The 21360-nt window shown below is 43.8% G+C and overlaps 1 protein-coding gene across 3 annotated transcripts in view; it reads left to right on the top strand.

Moving 5' to 3' along the window:
• Positions 1-16651, top strand: part of LOC311028973 (carnitine O-acetyltransferase-like) — a 32844-nt gene extending 16193 nt beyond the window's left edge. For all 3 annotated transcript variants that reach the window (XM_084033812.1, XM_084033813.1, XM_084033814.1), the window contains exons 7-14: positions 871-1043; positions 1868-1968; positions 13726-13845; positions 14009-14131; positions 14223-14358; positions 14725-14787; positions 15524-15661; positions 16051-16651. In XM_084033812.1, the coding sequence (XP_083889938.1) occupies positions 871-1043; positions 1868-1968; positions 13726-13845; positions 14009-14131; positions 14223-14358; positions 14725-14787; positions 15524-15661; positions 16051-16263 (1067 nt within the window). In that variant the 3' untranslated portion in view covers positions 16264-16651. The remainder of the gene's footprint in view (positions 1-870; positions 1044-1867; positions 1969-13725; positions 13846-14008; positions 14132-14222; positions 14359-14724; positions 14788-15523; positions 15662-16050) is intronic.
• Positions 16652-21360: the final 4709 nt, after the last annotated feature.

Raw genomic sequence — 21360 nt, 5'->3', positions numbered from 1 at the left:
ACGGTATGATAACTCTCCCGGCCCGGGGAGAGGGACATGCATCAGCTCGGCCCACAGTGCTCAGCAGCAGAGAGGTGACGAGACTAGAGCCGAGCTGTATTGTGTAGTGGAGAGGGGCCAACACACGCTATGCGCAATTGCGCACACACGCGCAATCCTCTCAAATGCGGCTGCGTCTCTCCAGGTCACTGTGTGAGAGAAAGAAAAGCTCTGACTTGCTTGGGCAGACGTTGTTTGGTGTCACCCGCTGACTTGCATAATTTAAATATCTAGCCCGCTGAATCTTACAATCCGGCCCCGGTTCAGCACCATCTATTTTTTTTTCACCTTCAAAAAAAGTATGCACAGTGCGTACAGGATTGCGGCTGGCGGCGCCACTGGGTGTTGTTATATATTCACATTGTAATTCTGGCATTGATTTGAGCCCCACCGCCGTATGAGTTAGCCCCACCGTAGTTGAACCAGAAAAAATACTCTGGCGCCGCCACTGGACACCCATCTACCTTCAAACACTGGTCAAACCACATGCCCCGAAGCGAGCACTTCACTCTACTTCAGCTGGCCGGCTGGTACCACCATCACTGAAATCCATCAAATCCCCCCCCCCCCCCTCCAGAAAAAAAAAACCCTTTCCTATAGCACTGATCATAGCACTGTTGTACTTAAGGTACTTGCTGAACAGCTACTACTTTACTCAGACGAGGCCCTTACACTTGTTTTTTTGCTCTTACTTTATTGGCAATGATATGTTGTGGTTTCTTTCTTTTGACCAATGTACTTATTGTTGCTTGGACAAAAGTGTCTGCTAAATGCCCTAAATGTAAATATAAATGTTTTTTTTACCGTCGTGTGCATGTCCTTCATGTTCAGATAAGACCAACAAAGAGGCAGTGCTGGCTATCCAGAGCAGCATCTTTACAGTGTGTTTGGATAGAGCGATGCCCAGAGGTGAGATGTATCACAGGAGTGCCCTTCTTCAGACCATGCATGGAGGAGGCAGCCAGTGGAACAGTGGAAACCGCTGGTTTGACAAGGGAATACAGGTGAAATAACACCTGTAAACTCTACCACAAAACACTGACTTTTTTCCCTTCTACCTTGGACTCATATCACATGTCAGAAAAATAACAGACTGCAGGTGTGAAAATAATCAAGAACCCAACGACAGCCAGAAAAACCTATGTTATTACTGATGTAATGTCTAGCCATAAGCTTTTAAAAAAAACTACAGACTCAAAGCAGGGTAAGAATATACAAAATTAAACCAAACAGCTGAAACTCTGAGAGCTGGTCAGAATAACACTGCTCTGGGATTGGTGTGTCTCCATGCTCCATGTGAGACACGTTTCTCTGTGGGTCCGTGACGCTGAGACCAAATTCAATTAATGAACATGCTTTATTTGCAGATCCCTGTTGGTATGCTATACAAATAGGGTACTTAACACAAGTTTAGCACAATTGTGTACTTTTAAGCCAGATTCTCTGCCAAACTGAATTCCCTTGGCCTATCCTAGCACTTGAAAGTTCAGTTCAGTGTAGTTTGTTCCTTTTTTTCCTTAAGTGGTAGATACAACATTTTAATGCACAGTCAAGTCAAATCAAGACAAGTTGGTCGTTTCGTGTCGGTTTTAGGTGCAGACAGGATAATTCCTCAAATCCTAAGACTTGACTCCACTGTCAAAGGCCACTGTGTGGAAAGAATCCTGCAGAAAGTTGGAGACCAACATGGAAAGTTGCCTATGATAAAGCTTTCAAGTTTTTCACATGAACTAATTCAAATAACTTCAAACACAGTCGCACATATAGGAAGAAACATACACCTGAGGAGCTGGGGTGGAATGCTTATTTTTTCTTTTCTTCTTTTCAGTTTATCATTGGAGAAGACGGGACATGTGGTGTGAACTGCACGCATGCCAAAGCTGATGGTTCAACCATGATGTCCATAATTGATCATGTGGTAGCAGGCATGTAAGTAGACTGAAACCAGGAGCGTACCATGTTCCCGGGGTCCTATGTGACCGGGGAACATTGGACCCCTTTTTTAAAAATGGTCCTATGTCAGGGGAACATAGGACCCCTTTTTTAAAAAGGTTCCTCTGTTTCCAGTCTGTTATTTTTCCCAACGGAAGTGCCGAATTCCATGGCAAATAGGCCTATGGAATTCACCAGGGCTGCACGGTGGTGTAGTGGGTAGCACTCTTGCCTCACAGCAAGAGGGTCCTGGGTTCGATTCCCGGGTCAGCCCAGGCTCCTTCTGTGTGGAGTTTGCATGTTCTCCCCGTGTACGCGTGGGTTCTCCGGCTTCCTCCCACAGTCCAAAGACATGCAAGATGGGGATAGGTTAATTGGTGACTCTAAATTGCCCGTAGGTGTGAATGTGAGTGTGAATAGTTGTTTGTCTCTATATGTTGGCCCTGTGATAGACTGGCGTCCTGTCCAGGGTGTACCCTGCCTTTGCCCAATGATAGCTGGGATTGGCTCCAGCCCCCCCCCCCCGTGACCCTAAATACAGGATAAGCGGTAGAAAATGGATGGATGGAACGATTTTGGCTTCACCAATAATCTATATGAAGGTGTTTAATCGGGTGAATCGTGATTCTTAATTATGATTAATGTTTTAATACGTTTAAGACACTCTCCCCATCCAGCATGTAGTCTACTGAAAATGTTAAAAATAACTAAGCAATGTTTAATTACATTTTTGTATTCAGCATAAAATATCATGCAGGACTTATAGAATAAATATGTTATTTTTTCACCTTTCAGAAGAATACATGTAGTCTCACTCGCATTATTGCATGTTTTTTTCATGGATGTAGACTTTTGGTTACAAGTAAATGAATCGAATCATGGTTTACCGAATCGAATGTTACAAAAAAAATCGTCCTTGAATCTAATCGCCAACTACTGTATCGTTAATTGAATCGCTGTGAAGCCAAAGATTCACACCCCTACTAATGATATTGCCTACAGCAGGCATATATAACGTGAAAATAATTGGTCCAAGAACAGAGCCTTGTGATATACCGTATTGTTACGTCCCCAGTTGGACTAGGGGAAGAAGAGAGTAACATATATGTAAATAACCAGGAGTTCTATTTCGTCCCTACTGACCGCCAGAGGCGGTGCTTTAAGCACTGGATAACTCCGCCCGCGGTAGAGCATGTCGAGTACGAATAACAACATGTCACCTGTGACTCCTGCATGACCCCCGGGAGGCTATATCTTCCGGTGTCAGCAGGCAATCGGCTCCTTCATTCTTCTCGCGAGCGCGTCTAGGTGTACGTAAGTATAGCATGGCCGTTTAAATGGCCGGTACAATTATTACTGGCGTGCTGCTGGCTTTGTGCAGCCTCGTGCCTCTGTGGCAGGAGTAACGGGCTGAGGCTCTTCCTCCGAGAGGCTGTCGCCAGGGTTTTGCACATTGTATGTTGTACCTGCTCTGGTGGCTTTGCTGGGTTGGTGGCGTTTCCGCCCCTCACCTTCCAGCATTGCACACAGCTGCTGAGGGCTGTGTTACTAGCAGGTTGATGCTGCTTTGAATGCTAATAACTGTTTTGTGTTTCTCTGTTTAGTGTTCACAGTATTATTGAAGGATTCAACTGGGTTGAGGTAGGGTTTCAGTCCCTCTTCAAGCTTAGTTGTATTTGTGCTAAACTAATAATCTTGTTGGTGAAGTTGCGTACCTGCCCCCTCTCCCAACTTGGTTTTGGGTTTCAAAGTGTTGGCGTTCCCATCCCGGCGGCGTCACACTTTGTGTTGTTTGTTGTTTACTTGGCTACCTCTCCACCTGGTTCCGGATGGAGCATGTCTGTGGCAGCTGTATGGCGTCCCTGGAGCCTGAGGATGGCCATGACCGGTGTGTGTCCTGTCTTGGCGTGGATCACCTGCAGGAGGCCATCACCGACGAAGCCTGCATAAATTGTAGCATTATGCCGAGGTCAGTAAGGCTGGCCAGGCTGGCCCAAATGGATCCACTATCCTGCCTGCCTTCATTCCAGCCTGAGAGGGTGGATTCCTGTCGGGGTGCTGCAAAGAGGCGGTCTGCCACACAGGACGGGGACGGTGTCCCGGCAGGAAAACGACGGAGGAAGGCAGACCACCAGCTCTCCTCTAAGGTTGACTGTATGGCTGCTGATATGGAGGAAATGAAGGCACTTCTTCTTAGCCTGCAGCCTACTGGGGGGATGACACATGCTGCTGTTGCGGCTGCCCAGGGGTCACCGCTGCCACCGGACGACGCTATCTCCATTGCAGCTTCATCTAGCCAGTTTAATGGTTCCCAGGTCGGGTTGACGACTCCGACTGCACCAGGCTCGTCACGCTCTGGCACCATGGCAAGACAGGGCGTTCCTACTGGGGGGGTGCGCCTCTGGGGGTCCTCCCTTCCTTCCGAGAGACGGTTGCCACAGATGCATCCCAGTTAGGGTGGGGTGCAGTCTGGTGTGGCAGGTCCACCCAGGGACGGTGGCCTCTTCGGGACCGCACGCAGCACATTAATGTGCTGGAGTTGCGGGCTGTCCACCTGGCTCTCCGACATTTGCTACCGCACCTGCAGTGGAAACGTGCTGGTCCGGTCAGGCAACAAGGCAGTGGTCTCCTAGGTCAATCATCAAGGGGGCACCAAGTCGGTGCAACTGCTGCAGGTGTCCCAGCGCCTGCTGACATGGGCCGCTCCCCGTCTGTTGAGCTTGCGAGCAATGTGGCTCCCGGGGGACCAGAATCAGGTGGCAGATTTCCTTTCTCGGCAGAAGCCTCCGCCGGGGGAGTGGAGGCTACACCCAGAGGTTGTCGAGCTGATCTGGGGCATTTTCGGCAGGGCAGAGGTGGATCTCTTTGCCTCCAGGGAGTCAACCCATTGTCCCCTATGGTTTTCCTGGATGGAGGAGGACAGTCCTCTGGGACAGGATGCCTTGGGGCACGAATGGCCCAGCATGTTCCTGTACGCCTTCCCACCGCTGCCTCTGATCCTCCCAATGCTGCAGCGGGTCCTTCATCGGGGCCACCGCCTCCTCCTGGTAGCCCCATTCTGGCCAGGAAGGCCCTGGTTTCCACTGCTGCTGCAGCTCGCCATGGCATGTCCCAGGGAGGAAAGATCTCCTGTCACAGCTAGGGGGGCGGATTTGGCACCCCAACCCCTGCCGTCTCCAGCTTTGGGCCTGGCCGCTGCAGGGCCCGACACGCTTCTGACCGGTTGCACTGAGCCTGTCCGACGAACCATCTTGCATGCTCGTGCATCGTCCACCCGTCTCCAGTATGAGAGCAAGTGGAGGAGGTTCTCTGCCTGGTGCGCTGACAGGGGGGGACGTTCTGGACTTTCTTCAGTCTCTCCTGGACGACGGCCGTGCACCTTCCACTTTGAAGGTGTATGTGGCAGCCATTTCATGGCAGCATGACTTGATAGACAATGCTACTGTAGGGTGCCAGCGGCTGGTGTCTCTATTTTAAAGGGGGGCATTGAGCCTGCAGCCCTCGGTCTCCCCCAGGGTTTCAGCGTGGGACCTCTCCCTGGTGCTGAAGGCCCCGTCTTCTTCACCTTTCGAACCTATCGCCCAGGCTGACCTCAAGTGGCTGTCGTTGAAGACAGCCTTTCTTCTGGCCATGACCTCAGCGAAACGGGTGGGGGAGTTGCATGCTTTGTCTGTCAGCGAGCCCTGCTTGCATTGGGGGCCTGATGGTTCAGGGGTGACCCTATGGCCTAATGTTGCATTTCTGCCAAAGACCCTGCCCCGTGGCCATGTCAACCGCCCTATTCACCTGGCGCGGTTTGATCCCCCAGCGGCTGATGATGAGTTGCGTGCTTTGTGTCCTGTGCGGGCCCTGGTTGCCTATATCAGTGCCACTGGACATCTGCGGCAGTCAGACCAGTTGTTTGTTTGCTATGGGGGTCATAACAGGGGTTGTGCCCTCTCCAAACAGCGCCTTTCTCATTGGATTGTGGACACCATCTCTTGTGCTTACAGGGTCAACGGTCGAGCATTGCCGACGGGGGTCAGATGCCACTCAACGCGGGGTGTCTCCACGTCCTGGGCTGCCCTGAGAGGCGTACCCCTGGGTGACATCTGTGCTGCAGCCTCTTGGTCATCGCCGGGTACGTTCCATCGGTTTTACCGGCTTAATGTTGCTGCTCCCCACCCATTGGGCGTGGTCCTTTGCCCTGGGTCTTCAAACTCTCATCAATAAGGTGGGTTAGGGGATTCTTCATGACACTGTTGGTATATGTCATCCAGTGCTTAAAGCACCGCCTCTGGCGGTCAGTAGGGACGAAATAGAACGTAGAGTTACAGTTGTAACTACGGTTCTATGAGTCCCGGATGACCGCCAGAGCACTCTGTCACTCAGAATCCTTGCGCGTTCGCGAGAAGATTTTGGGAGCCGATTGCTTGCTGACACCGGAAGATATAGCCTCCCGGGGGTCATGCAGGAGTCACAGGTGACATTGTTGTTATTCGTACTTGACATGCGCTACCGCGGGCGGAGTTATCCAGTGCTTAAAGCACCGCCTCTGGCGGTCATCCGGGACTCATAGAACCGTAGTTACAACTGTAACTCTTCGTTTTAAAAGACAACCAGAGGTGATACAGCCAAGACGAAGTTTATTTATAAACAAAGAGAAAACGTGCCAACGAAAGACGGACTTCCTCAAAACGCGGGGAGCCGAAGCACCTATAACACAAGAGATCACAATTATGTTTGGGCAAAAACAACTAAGGTTCACTCATAACAAAGCATAGGCTACCCACCGGTTTCCTAAGGTAATCAGAGCATATGAGACCAACACTTAGCGCGAACACTTGCCACACAGGCCAAACCACAGAGTGAGAGAGAGGGCGACACCAGTTCTACCTCCAGGTTATATGCCCCTCCCGCTTGAGTAGCCACAGGTGAGCCAGATCACTTAATGACGCACCAGGAAAAAAGGGGCAGAACCTAGAGTGGGGGAAAAAGGGGAGAAAAGAAAACAACCCAAGCCGGCGGCCGTAACATGTATCTAACTTCAGTGTGAATGGAGTATTTTTCATTAACATGCAGAAACAGATCTATTAGGAAAATAGGCCTTAAACATGTGGTTTCTTTGATGCCAATTAATTTTCAATTCATAACATTCTCACTATTTCCAAGACCTTATAGAATAGATGGCGCTCTCTGTTCAACAAAGGGTTGAAAGCAATGGAAATATATCGGCCTTCAACCCTTTGTTGAACAGAGAGCGCCATCTATTGGTCTCAGAAAATAAAGAAAATGCTTCACGAAGCTTCATTTGGACATCACTACCGCTTGGCCCAACAAACAAACATGAAAAGGGTACGTGCAATCCATCCTCTCCTACTTTTTTTTTTTTTTTTTTTTACAAAAACAAAGCAAAACATTGTAATCAGAGAATCAATAACCAAAGGGTTCAGTCCATCCATCTGACAAGAGGTGTCATTTGGCATACACTACTGTGAACCTCTGCATTTTCAGGCAGAATCAGAATTCATCCCAAGCAATGTTGCCCAGAGGTTTTAATAACAGGGTTCATTGTGGCAGTAAGGCTTATTCTAAGAAACTGAAAGAGCCCACACATATCTGAGGTCACACAATTCTAAATATGATTTCCAGGGTAAAAAATATTCCAGCAAAACTGCCCAAACATAACAAAAGCTTCTGGTTTATATTATGAGTCCAAATCTCAGAGGAGGTGGGAGTATAAATGGATAGGACTTGCCTGTATCTGTATGCCTATGTATATGTGTATATTAAACATTCATAGTGCTGCTGGAAAAGTAGTGAACCGTTATGATAATGACTCCAAAAAGATCCGATTGGAGTCATGAGTTAGCAAACCGGAAGTCCAATCAATGAAACGAGATTTGAGTCAGGTGTCTAGCTACGTGTAAAAAACGAACATTTTGAGTTTGCTATTCGTAAGAAGCATTCAATTTGATATCTCAAACACAGTTGATCAAATGAAAGCAAAACTCCATCTTTGTAAAGATCCATCATTTTCTGAATGCCTTTCATATACCATGACCTAAATCCTCCATCTTTCTTACCGGGTGTGAACTGTGCATTACCCCAAATAGGCGTGAATTGACACAGTGCTGGCAAGTCACCCACATGCTTAAGCTTAAGGCGGAGTCAAGCTTTTCTATTATTCCAAATAAATTGACCAAATAGTTTATTAATTTATCATAGAACTTGTTTGATAATGGCAATGGAAGTGTTGGAAAATAGTATAAAAATTTTGGTAATTTTTTTTATAAGATTTATTCAACCCATCATGGTGATAGGCCAATTAGACCATTGATTCAGTACTTCAGTTACACCATCCACCAGACGGTCATGTTTGTTGGGATTATTTCACTGAGTTTAGGGGTGCAGTCGAATAGTCTATTTTGCTTAGAAAGGTTCCTAACTGAAGAAGTGACCCGGAAGTAAACAAGTGGCCGCCATGATAAGAGCCGTTCGGATTCTCTAAATGCAAAGGAAAGGAGCTCCAATGCTTCCTTTCAGAGCTCCTTTAGCATAGGATGCAACGCACCTTCCTATACGAAAGGAAAGGAGATTACGCCGACCCACAATTCTTTGCGAGAGCAACATTTAAAGTGCCGCACACCTCGGCCTTTCATGAAAATGATATGCCTATTTGCATATTTAACAATTACTTTCATGCAGACATAGAGTAATTGGAATTATGTTGATACATGTGTGTGGACAGTGATAATAATTGAATGGTATTTTTTATTTATTTCAATCATGTTACAAACTTGACAAAAACGAAACTAAAACCACAAATGAAATGTAAATACAGCAAACAGTCAGACAGGAAGGAGGAGCTGCTGGACCTGAAGCCGGTCAGTGAACCAGCTGTTTATAAAACCAACAACATGGGGAAAAGTGGACGAGGCGTTTTTTGTAGTCCATTATTGTCGTTTCTCCAGCGCAGAGGCACGTCAATCGCTGGTGCCGATCATCAGCTGTCACTCATCAGCGGCCGCGTTATAATGACGTAGCTTAGTGAAAGTCCGGTCGGATTCTCTGAGCACCGTGGCCGTCTTTTCCTAAATCCTTTTGAGTTCTCCTATCTCCTTTCCTTAACCCCGTGATGTTTTCCCCAGAGGTCAAGGAATAGGAGTTAGGACCTTATTTTTGACTATTTGACTGCACCCCAGAGGTGAACACCCAAGTACCTAAAATCTTCAGTAGCTGTCATGAATGGGGTATCTATTATGGGACTATGTCTTTCTTCCTTATTGAGAAACATTAACACTGATTTAGAATTATTCATTTTATATCCGGATATCCCTCCAAAAGTTTCAATTAATCTCATTAGACTAGGAATACTATTTTTTTTTAATTTGTCAGGAAAAATATTATATCATCCACATATAAAGAGATGCGATGATCCATCTCCCCAATTGTTATACCTGATCAACTCTTATGTACTCTTACAGCCATAGCTAGAGATTCAATTGCTAAGGTAAATAATAGTGGAGATAATGGACAACTGCCGAGTGGATCTTTGTAGACTAATGGGTTTTGAGATGGTATTATTAGTTAGAATCTCAACAGTTGGGTTTGTATATAGCAGTTGGAGCCATTTTAGAAAAGTTTCCCCAAATCTTGGAAGTACTTCAAAGCCCCCCCCATTCTACCCTATCAAATGCCTGGCTTGCATCGACTGACAGCATTGCTGCGTCCTTTGCGTCATGTTTCTCATATAGTATATTTAGGACTCTTATATTGTGATAACCATGTCTATTTTGTATGAAAGCTTGTTGATCATCAATAATCAGCTGAGGGAGATATTTATCCAATCTTCTAGAGAGCGTTTTGCAAAGATTTTTTATGTCACATCCATTAAACTAATTGGCCTGTAAGACGAGCATTCGGTTGGGGACTTGGGGTTTTAATATTAGGGTTATTATAGCTAACCTTAAAGAATCTGGGAGTGTTCCTTTGATAAACGACTCTTCATACATGTCCAGAAGCAGCCTTAATAGCTGTCTTTTAAATGTTTTGTAAAAGTCTATTGGTAACCTATCTGGTCTGGGTGCCTTACCGCTATTGATGTCTCCTATAGCTTCTTCAAGTTCTTTTGTTGTTAAAGGACATCTAGTGTTACTTTCTCGTCCTCTGATATAGTCGGAAATTGCAACTGGTCAAGAAATGTCTTCTGATCTTCTCTATTTTCTGTACATTCAGATTTGTATAACAATTTTTAAAAATCTCTAAAATTGTTATTTATCTCTACGGGGTCCATAGTTAAGTTGCCAGAGTTTGATTTTATACTATTTATGGTTCTTTCAGCTTGTATTTTCTTTATCCTCCATGCCAATAATTTACCTGCCTTTTCCCCTTGGTCGTAATATGTTTGTTTAATCCACATTAGACTTTCAGCAACTTTATCAGTCGTTAACTTATCATAACTAGCTCTCATAACAGATAGGTTATGTAATTTTACAGGGTCATTATTATCATAAAATTCAGTTTCAGCTTTTTCGATTTGGTTTTCTAGTGAATGTAATTCTTGGTTGTAGCGCTTGGTCTTAGACCTCCTGTAGCTGATAATTTCTCCACAAATGTAGGCTTTAAATGCTTCCCACCTAATGCTGGCCGTAGTTTCATTTGTATTTGTTTCAAAAATATTTTTTTATCAATGCAACTTTCCACAAATTTAACGAAGGATGGGTCCTGTAGCAGATAAACCTGTAGCCTCCATCTTGAGCAGTGCTCAAATTTACCTAAATTAATCTCCATAGACACTGATGCGTGATCACTAATTACTATAATATTGGACCAGCTGTTCTTGACATTGATCAATTCCTTAAGCCCTGATTATGCTTCCGCGTAGTGATAACGCAACGGCAACGCAACGGCCACGCAGTTGCTTGGAGACCGTGATGGTTCTGCGTTGGGTTTACGTGTCGAAATGCTATTCAATGCCACACCGGTAAAGGGCGCTATGTCTTTTGTAAAGACTGACCGACCGACCGAGACTCTAGACGTATATCGTCGTAGCTTCGTTATAGCCTATTTGTTTACTTTCCGGCTTTAAACATCCACAATTTTTCAGAACTTGGTGTTTTATTTATTTGTGCAAAAGCACAAGGTGCAAACAATAAAACGAGGTGCAAACAATAAAAGTAGCCTTTTAAAAGTTTAAATGGCGGTGTTTATGAGTGGAAACCGGATAGCAGTCTCCAGCGGATGTAGTTAGCGGACCAATCACAGCCAATGCCGCTGCATTGGCGTTGCGTTGGTGTTGCGTCGCCTCGACGCGCGTCTAGGATTTTTGGGAGGCACACGTCAGGCCCTTGCGTAGGACGTAAGGGGGGTCCGCAAGGACGTAAGGGGTCCGCAAGCCCCCTTGCGTTGTGTCGACGCGGAAGCATAACTCAGCCTTTAGAGATTAGGAAGTAATCAATGCACAAGTGTGTTTTATATGAGCTTGAATAGCAAGAATATTCCCTCTTATTTTCAATTTCAACTAATCTGAGATCATCCATGTAGTTGATTAGTGTTTTTCTAGTTTGTGTATGAGTCATATCAATTTGTGTGGCTCTATCTAACACTGGGTCGAGGGCACAGTTGAAATCTCCCCCGAAAATATAAAGTCCCTCTAAGGCAGCCACAGTGAGAAATAGCTTTTAAAAAAATGATGGACCATATACATTTATAAGATTTATTTTTTTGTGACATAATATTACCTTGAACTATAATATACCTTCCAGATGGATCTTGGGTAGTGTTTATGATTTGAAATGGAATTGATTTGTGTATAAGAATAACTACGCCTCTTGCATAAGTACTGTGGGAAGCCTGAAATACCTGACCTGGCCATCTTTTACTCAAGGAGAGTATGTCTGAAGTAATCATATGTGTCTCTTGTAGAAAGACTATTTTTGAGTTGAGATTTTTTATCCTGTTTAGTACTTGTTTCAGTTTGGCCAATTTTCTCATTGCCCTTACATTCCAGCTTGTAATTTGAATGTCTAAAATAATCCTCCGGTTTGATTTATCCATAAAATACTATCTCAGCCTAATATCAATTTTAGAAGCTGTAAAAAACAAATAAATAGAAGTGGTGCAAGTACAACCTCTCCCTTCCACACATATCCACCTTCACACACACACACACAAACACACAGACAAACTCCTACACATACAACTACAATATTTCGAACAGTCCCACCCTCTAACCAAGCATTTCTACTACTGAAATGCATACCCTCCCTTTTAGTTCGGAAATTTGAGGAACGTTGATCCACAGTATTTGGGGCACAACTAGTCAGCGTGACCAAAAACTCTAACAAAACAATCAGTGCCATATACCACACACTTCACATTGCAATATATATATGTTCACTGTGGTGGCTTGGCTGCGGGATACTTTTGTAGAATTTTTCAGCTTCCTGTGGCGTTGAGAAAAGATGAATCTTGCCGTCGTACAGCACTCGGAGTTTTCAGGGGTTGTGTTGAAATCCCCGGAAGGAGTTGATATCAACAAACAGCTCCGTTATCGGTTTGAACCCCCGTTGGATCCGCACTGTTTCTGCAGAGAGATCCTGCGCAAACGTTATCTTCACCCCATCGTGTTTGATGTCTCGCTGCCGAAAAAACAGATGAGGATGGCTCTGTTCTGGGTGTGATGAACACGCTCCAATGTGAATGATCTGTCAGGGTCCGTCCCCAGCCATTGTGTCAACTTGTCTCTAAAGAAGTCCAAGAATGTCTGATGACCCTCGGCCCCTTCTCGTATACCAAACAGACGTAAATTCTTCCTCCTGCCCCGGTTCTCTAAATTGTCTGTCTTGGATTCAAGATAGGAGATTCGCTTGGTGGCTGACTGAAGTGCCGTTTCGGCTTTTCCAAGTGCACTTTCTGCATCATGTATGCGGCGTTCAGCCTCTTTGATGCGTGCTGTATTAGAGGAAACATCTCGCTTTACCTCAGACACATTGCCATTGAGTTTGCCATGCCAGTCAAGCGGGCGTCAATATTGTCCAACTTCAGCTCGCTTAGCACTTCAGCTATGTTAGCCATATTAGCGTTAGCTTCCAGGTCGCTCATTGGGCTTGGTGGAGTTGCTTTGCCAGTTGCTGTACTAGTCTTGCCTGTCCGGGTAAAAATATCACACTGTTTGTCTGCAGTTGGTTTGGACATATCAACGCCGAGTGTTTACCAAAAATAGTAGCCAGTAAATTAATTAATTCCTCACTATCCTCCCATCTTGGTCTCGTCACGTGTCCTCTCCCCTATGAGAGCTCTTTCATTCTGAGCCCAGCGCTGCCATACTTTACCTGTGACCTGAATACATTTTATATCTGTAAACTGAAGATTTCTCTGGTTTGTCCTTGGGCTTCCAACAAAAGAATCGGGTTAACAATTTCTTCCTCCTCTTGCCAGCACTTGTTTTTGGTGGCCAGAAGGATTAGTGTGTTCATGGTTTCAGGTTGTTGCTTTGGAATTGTCAGCAAGTTATGTTAGTGGCATGGGGAACCTAAGAGAAGAATTAAAGGGGGTTTTCACAAAATTGTTGTTGCTATGAAAATATTAATGTCAAACGGCGTCCTTTTTTTTGTATTGCCTCTGTATCGGCTATTTAAGACGTGACTATTTTGGATTTCAGCTGTCAGATGTTCATGGGTAGTGTTTCAATGTATTTTTATGTGACTTATGTTTTTTAATTAAATCATATTGTGTTACATATAATTTCCTTTCATTTGTGTGTGGAATCAGGAAAAAGCCACAGGTGAAGGAGTCTCTGATGGAGCCTTTGCTGATGCCCCAGAAACTGTACTTCAACATCACACCTGAGATAAAGAAGAACATTGAGGAGGCCAAGCAGCACATGGACAAGTGAGATCATCTTTTAGTTGTGATTGAGCTGCATAGCTACCAAGTGACCTGAAGGTCAAGGAGACCAAGAAGCAGTCCAGTACAACAGCAGTGATTCTAGAGATGCTTGGGTACTAAGAAAAGTCTGACTGTCCAAAAATGTCTCACTTCCACACCACCACAGACTGAACCGAGACTTCGATCTGAGGACTGCAGCATTTGACCACTTTGGGAAAAACGTCCTAAAGGCCAACAATGTGAGCCCAGATGCTTTCGTGCAGATGGCTCTACAGCTGGCCAACTACAGGTGAGGTGCTGAAAAGTATGTATGCAGATGTTTTTGTTTGTTTGGACGGAACACAGTTTGTTGAAAACATTTCTCTCCTTTTTTTTGTCAGGATCAACCAGCAGTTCTGTCCAATACAGGAACCTGTTTCACTGCGTTTCTTCAATTTCGGACGTCTAGGCTTGGCCAACACAACCTCGCCTGCCGCAGCTGCCTTTGTCAAGGCATTTGATGACCCCAAAAAACAGGTCTGATAAGAGCAACATTTCTGATGCAATTTTTAAATAATGCAACTTTTAAGGAGAATCATAATACATGTTCAGTCTGATTCCCTTAGTAGTACTCAAATGGCCTGTAGTCTATGAAGTCATACTCATTATAATCAGCTGTTGCTGGGGAGCTTTCAATTTAAATTCTATTTTAGACCGTCCATAATCCAGCACAGTGCTGAGTTTGAATGGATCAGCTTGAAAAATGTGTTGACATCGGAGATACTGCCTTATATTGCTTTAGGTTGTACAATTGCCGCACATCAAACATGCTCATACAAAGCAACTTACAAGTACTAAAAGTGATGAGTTGTAACATCCCTGTCTTATTCCTGTTTTGCACAGAACTCAGAGAAGGTTGATTTACTCGATAAAGCTGTGGAGGCACACATAAAGTACATTAACATGGTGAGTATCCCTCACAGCACAACTCAGTACTTAAGTTCATGCGCAGTGTATTATCAAAGCAAAGATGCCCGTGTGCTCTTTTAAAGAGTTATTCTTGTACACTGTATTAGTGGATGGCTGTGGCTCAGAGGTAGAACAAGTTGGGCTTGTGCAAATCGAAAGATGGTTCGATTCCCATCTCCTCCATTTATTTCAAATTGCAATGTGCGTGAATCTTAATGGGCAGGCAGCACCTTGCATGGCAGCTTCTGCTATATGAGAAAAGTGCTCAAGAAATGCAGGTCCATTTACCTCTGTTCCCACTCACATATATTCTTAACCAGATTCAGTGTTTTCATCCTGTGACCTGTTTCTGCTGACAGTATAAGACACTTCCTTGTTACTCTGTACAGTTGAACCAATGAAAGTGAAAGTTACTTACTGATGGGTAATGATGTGAAGCCATGTTGTACATTTGGGTCTATATTGGTTTTCTTCAAACAAAGATGCACAAGTAAGTGGTAACTGTGATGCACATGCCTACAAAGCAGCAGCTATGGTGGGGAAGAAGACTGCAAGCAGATAAACATGATTGTGAACGGTGCAGCTTTCAAATTATGAGGAAATATCAGATCTGCAAATTTAGTTTTAGTTGTTGTTGTTACCCATCTGACTTTACAGAAATATACAGGATACCTTTAATAGTATGGTTGGTAATATACTTTGCCAACAAATTGAAATGTTGTCATCCTAACAGGCAATCATCGGCCAGGACATAGAAAACTACTTCTCTTCACTGAAAAACCGGGCTATTGAGGAAAACATATCCATGCCTGATATCTTCACAGACTGCTCCTTTGTAAAAGCATTTGAATACGGACTCAGTGCAAGTCATGTAAGTACCAGGGTGGAAACTTTGACAAAACATAAAAATACCATCATATTGCATTTAAACTGAACTATTTTCATATTTTCCGATTGGAACTGAACTGAAAGAACTAAAACTTTATGTTATGAACCCAGACAAGATGGGGTTTGGTGTCCCAGCATATCTGGGACTTCCACAACATATACAACGCAGCAATAGTAGTTATTTCTGTCATTATTGGTGAAACCTTGTTGTGAAACCTTGTGTCTACATGGAGATATGCCCCCCTCCTCTCCAGCATGTATAGCGTGAATGACACAAATAATCCCACTAATAAATACAAATGATCCCACAATCTACACAGTGCTACAATAACAACTAACCAACCCATTCTCACTTCTCTCTATGTTCATAAGGTTCCGTCCAACACAGGAGTTAGGACATGTCCTAGCACAGACATACCTGAAATGGTCGCTCTGTGCTACAGTATTAAGAACAATCACATTGAATTATATGTCTCTGCTTTCAACACCTGCAAAGAATCTAAGGCAGCTGTAATGATCCAAGCTCTGGAGGATGCAATGTTGGACATGAGGACCCTGCTGGAACAAACTTCAAGGGCCAAATAGTAAAGCTTATCTGAACTGTAGCTCAGAATGTATATGGAAAATAAGCTGATTTGAGAACTTGCCAATACGTAGATGAGAACATTGTTACATTCTCGCCTTTTAAATGTAGGGTGTGCGGATTTCAGTTGGATGTGTCAACTTGCAGAGAGGCTGTTTTGTTTTTTCCCCATTGAAAACAAAATTTAGTTTTGCATTGCCTATGAATGGCTGGTTGGTTTCTTTTGTCATTTCAGTAGTGATGGTGAGATGAAGCTCATGAAACATCAAAGCCTCTCAGCCAGGTGAACCACCAAAGTGGTTTGACCCCAAAGCTTCAAATAAGTATGCTAGCGTACCTAAATGCTAGTGATGTCCAAATGAAGCTTCGTGAAGCATTTTCTTTATTTTCTGAGCCCAATAGATGGCGCTCTCTGTTCAACAAAGGGTTGAAGGCCGATATATTTCCATTGCTTTCAACCCTTTGTTGAACAGAGAGCGCCATCTATTAGGCTCAGAAAATAAAGAAAATGCTTCACGAAGCTTCATTTGGACATCACTACTAAATGCCCTAAATGTAAATGGGACACCTAGTGGTGAATGATATTATGAAGAAAGTAAGAGTAAGAGTAAATAAGAGTTTCCAGTCGACTAACATGAGAGGTTTGCTTCATGTGCTGATACAACATCAAATCATTTGAGAATTAAAGTCATCTTGGTGATACATGTGTGTGAGTGTGCCTTTCATAAATAAGCTGCTCAAAAATATAAAGGGAACACCTAAACACAACATGCTAGTTCCCAATGATATATTCCAGTTGGAAATCTTAATTCATTACAAAGTGCAATGGGTGAAAACAAAACAACATAAGGATGATTGATGAAATCAAAATCCTCATCTTATGGAGGTCTCAATTCAGAATCATACCGAAAATCAAAGTGGGAAAAAAAGTGACTCACTGCCAAACCGGTCGTGCTGGAGGATGTTGCAGCAGCAGAACGTTCTCCACGGCGTCGCCAGACCCTGTCACATCTCTCACATGTGCTCAGGGTGAACCTGCTCTCATCCGTGAAGAACACAAGGTGCCAATGGCCAATCTGCCAATCTCTGTGATCTCTAGCAAATGCCAATTGCATTGCACGGTGTTGGGTTGTAAGCACAGGCCCTATTTGTGGACGTTGGGCCCTCAAACCACCCTCATGGAGTCCATTTCGGACCGTCCGAGTTGAAACTTGAACATCAGTGGCCTGCTGGAGGTCATTTTGTAGGGCTCTGGCAGTGCTCCTTCTGTTCCTCCGTGCACAAAGGAGCAGATATCGGTCCTGCTGTTGGGTTGTTGTCCTTCTTCAGCCCCCTCCACGTCTCCTGGTGTACTGGCCTGTCTCCTGGAATCTCCTCCATGCTCTTGACACTGTGCTGGGGGACACAGCAAACCTTCTTGCCACTGCGCATTGATGTGCCATCCTGGATGAGTTGCACTAACTGGGCAACTTCTGTGGGTTGGAGAACCCGCCTCATGCTACCTCTAGTGGTGCAAACACTGCCAAAATTCAAAAAAGAAAAAAATCTGCCAGAAAAGCAGAGAACAGAGAAATGGTCTGTGGTTACCACCTGCAGAACCATTCCTTTATAGGGATGTCTTGCTGATTGCCACTTGTTTCCACCTGTGGTCTGTTCCATTTGCACAACAGCAGGTAAAATTGATTCTAGTCAGTGCTGCTTCCTAATTGGACAGGCTGATATCTCAGAAATATGATTGACTTCCAGTTACATTATGTACGTGTAGTTCCCGAACTCAAGGTAGAAAAGTCAGTCGGTAAAATTCAGACCTGGATTTGAACCTACAACCCTTTGACAATGTGTCTCATTCCTGAGCCACTACACCACCATTGCCTATTTGAAACATGAGATAGTAGTAATTCTTATAATAATGATATATAATAATAATCATTTGTAATATAAGTAATGGATCCATGGAGGTGGGTCACTGCAACTCAATCCAAAACTGCCTCTTTGTAGTATGACTGGCTGTAGTAATAATTATAATAATGATGTATAATAATAATGATGAAGTGATATATTAGTCAAAGTGGTAGGCCTACATTGCAATTCCGCCATAGATTTGAACCTACAATACTTTGATAATGTGCCCATTTTTATAATAATGATGTATAAGAATAATGATAAACCTACGAGTTAGTATTTGTGTTTGAGGCATCTTTATTTATTTATTTATTTATTTGATTATTTCGGGCATGTACATTAAATCATCATCACACATCTTGCTCACACAGTAAACATGAATACACATGGCCGAAAGGGAAAGCAGGAGAAGCCAAGGCTTATCTAGTCCCGCCCCCATTACCCAGGGGGGAAAAGAAAGAAAAAAAATAATAGTAATAATAAAATTTAAAAAAAAAAAATATATATATATATATATATATATAATAAAATAAAAAATAGAAAGTAAAAAAGAACAAAGAATAAAAAATAAAAAAATAAAAAATCAACATCATAGTCTTTTCTTGTCAGTTGCATTTTAACATTTTCTTACACTTGTGACATTTGACATACTATGTTACAGCAGTAGGTGGTACAGAGAGCTGAAGTCCAGTGCATACAGATTACGTATTTAGAGTCGTAATGTCCCGCCAATTGTACCTGTATTGGGAAACAGTAGCCCGAAATGAAGCATCGCTCGTCATACACAACGTAATTTTGCCAAGGTGAATCAGATCTCGACACAGAGCTTCGTTGGGGGAGGAGCCGAAATACTACCCGTTTTGCAAGCATTATTTATTCAAACCTTAGTTCCTACAAATCTCAAAGTCTACTTCTGAGTCCTGAAATCCTTTCCTCCTGGGTCATTCCTTGTCATTTCATCAAATGCCTCCCACCTGACCATCTCAAATGTCCTGTAAAAATTCTACTAAAAAGACACACTTGTTAATAGGAAAAAATATTAAAAATAGTAGACAGTAGAGACCTAAAATATTAGGTCTCTACTGTCAACAGTTTTCTCATGAAAAATCATTGAATGAAGGGCAGTTTAGAAAGTTTTGGCATCATACTCTGAAAAGCCATTTTAAAAAAAAACTATGGGCCCTAGTTTCGTAGACCAGGCGCAGTCAGCTTTCAGCGCACCTGCGCCGCGCCGACGGGGTGTGTCCGCCTGGACTTTGCAAGTTTCGTGCACCGCGCAGGCTCGCGCAGGCACACCTCCCGTCTCGCCCACCGGCGCAAGTGGGAAAGAGGGAGGAGAAGAAGGCGTGAGTGGGAGACGAGGAGGAGACGAGGCGTGGACTGGGATTAATACAGCCGATTCAGATCTTCACCAATCAAATGAGCTCCTCTCCTCTCCTTTAATGCGTTAGGGGAGGTTCAGTGCAAGTTCTGTCACTTGACAACCCGATGACAGAAGCAGCGCCGCTCATCACACGCTGTGCGCGCTATCATAATAATAACAATGCCCATATTATAAAAAACAGGAGAGAGAGAGGGAGATGTTTTGGTCTGAGAGGCTGAGTTTCCGTTACGCGTGCCATCCGCCTTTGATCTGACGTCAGATGTGACGGGACAATCTATATAGATATAAATTCACGTGTTGATTCAATTAGTTGCATTAAATAGTGTTTGTTGTGATTATTTATTGCATTTAAATGTGCCTGGAACTGTGGAAACCTGCCTGTGAGGTCTCGGTGACGTGTGCGCACTGCGCACCGTCAGCCAAACTTCCACTTCGCCAGCTGTGATTCGCATTGAATGAATGGACTTTATTTACGCCTTGCGCCGAAAGTAGACCAGGTTGGAGCTGGCGAGCTTTCAGCGCAGTCTCGGCGAGGCTTTTTGCCACGAAACTTCTGCTACGCCAAGCTGAATCTGTGACGCCTCCCCCTGCTGCGCCGCCACACCCATCTTGGCGCAGGCGATCCACCAAACTGCCAAACTGACGGTGTGCAAGGCTGCGCGGGTCGAAACTTGCATTGCGCCGGCTCCGCCACCCTGCGCCGTCCTGCGCTGCGCCACGAAACTAGGGCCCTATATCTGGAAAACTATCTCACCTGTGGCCTTCAAAATGTCTACAGTGTATATCTGTTACTAATAGCCTCCAGACATGGAATGTCAGGGGTGTAGCTCAAGTATAAACTTCTCCCAAAATTTGGCTTGTCGAAATGAAATAGCAAATTTGAATAGTTGTTGAGCCCCCATTTTTGCAGATAAAAGACTTCTATCACTTTTGCCTCTATCTCTGGTGTTAGCTTAAACATTCTCCAAAATATGGTTTCTCTTAGATGATTAGTTTCACAGATATCAAGTCTCAAAAATGGAAGTAAACACATTCACTGCACTTCAGAGCCATATTCCAAAAAAACTGACAAGTATCAGGTCCAAACTGACTTTTTTTGAAAGATCATATTCTTGTTAAAATCATATTAAAAAATCAGGAGGGTGTTTTGCCTCATTTTGTCGCAGTGATTTTTTAAAATCCTGATATTGGTGGGGTTTTGTGGCCATTTTTGGTACTGCATGTCCTAATAGCCTACTAGTAGTGATGTCCAAATGAAGCTTCGTGAAGCATTTTCTTTATTTTCTGAGTCCAATAGATGGCGCTCTCTGTTCAACAAAGGGTTGAAGGCCGATATATTTCCATTGCTTTCAACCCTTTGTTGAACAGAGAGCGCCATCTATTGGGCTCAGAAAATAAAGAAAATGCTTCACGAAGCTTCATTTGGACATCACTACCTACTAGTAAACACCACAGCAGGGCAATTCAATTGTGTTTTTTTTATCATTTACCAAAGACTTACATGTGACTAAATGCTACTGATAAATTTAGCCTTACGATAACATTAAAATGTAGCACAGTTGTAGTTACAGAGGCAATAAGTCCTTGAATGTGAGTTGAAAATACAAAAAAAAAAGGGAAAAAAAGCAGCTTTTAAAGTTATCTAGATACAGTTTTGTATTCATGGGTAAATGTCTCTTACTTTTCTTCTGCTGACTTGCTCTCTTGATATTTGGTCCTCTTCTTCCAATATCTGTTGTCATCCTCCCTAAAATATTCAAGATATTGTTCAGTAACTACGCATTTATTCGCAAAGTTGCAGACACACACCTAC

Source organism: Eutrigla gurnardus (genome assembly GCF_963514095.1).
Source record: "Eutrigla gurnardus genome assembly, chromosome: 18".
Taxonomy (NCBI): domain Eukaryota; kingdom Metazoa; phylum Chordata; class Actinopteri; order Perciformes; family Triglidae; genus Eutrigla; species Eutrigla gurnardus.
Note: the sequence above shows the minus strand (reverse complement) of the source record. Positions and strands in the feature narration are given on the sequence as shown.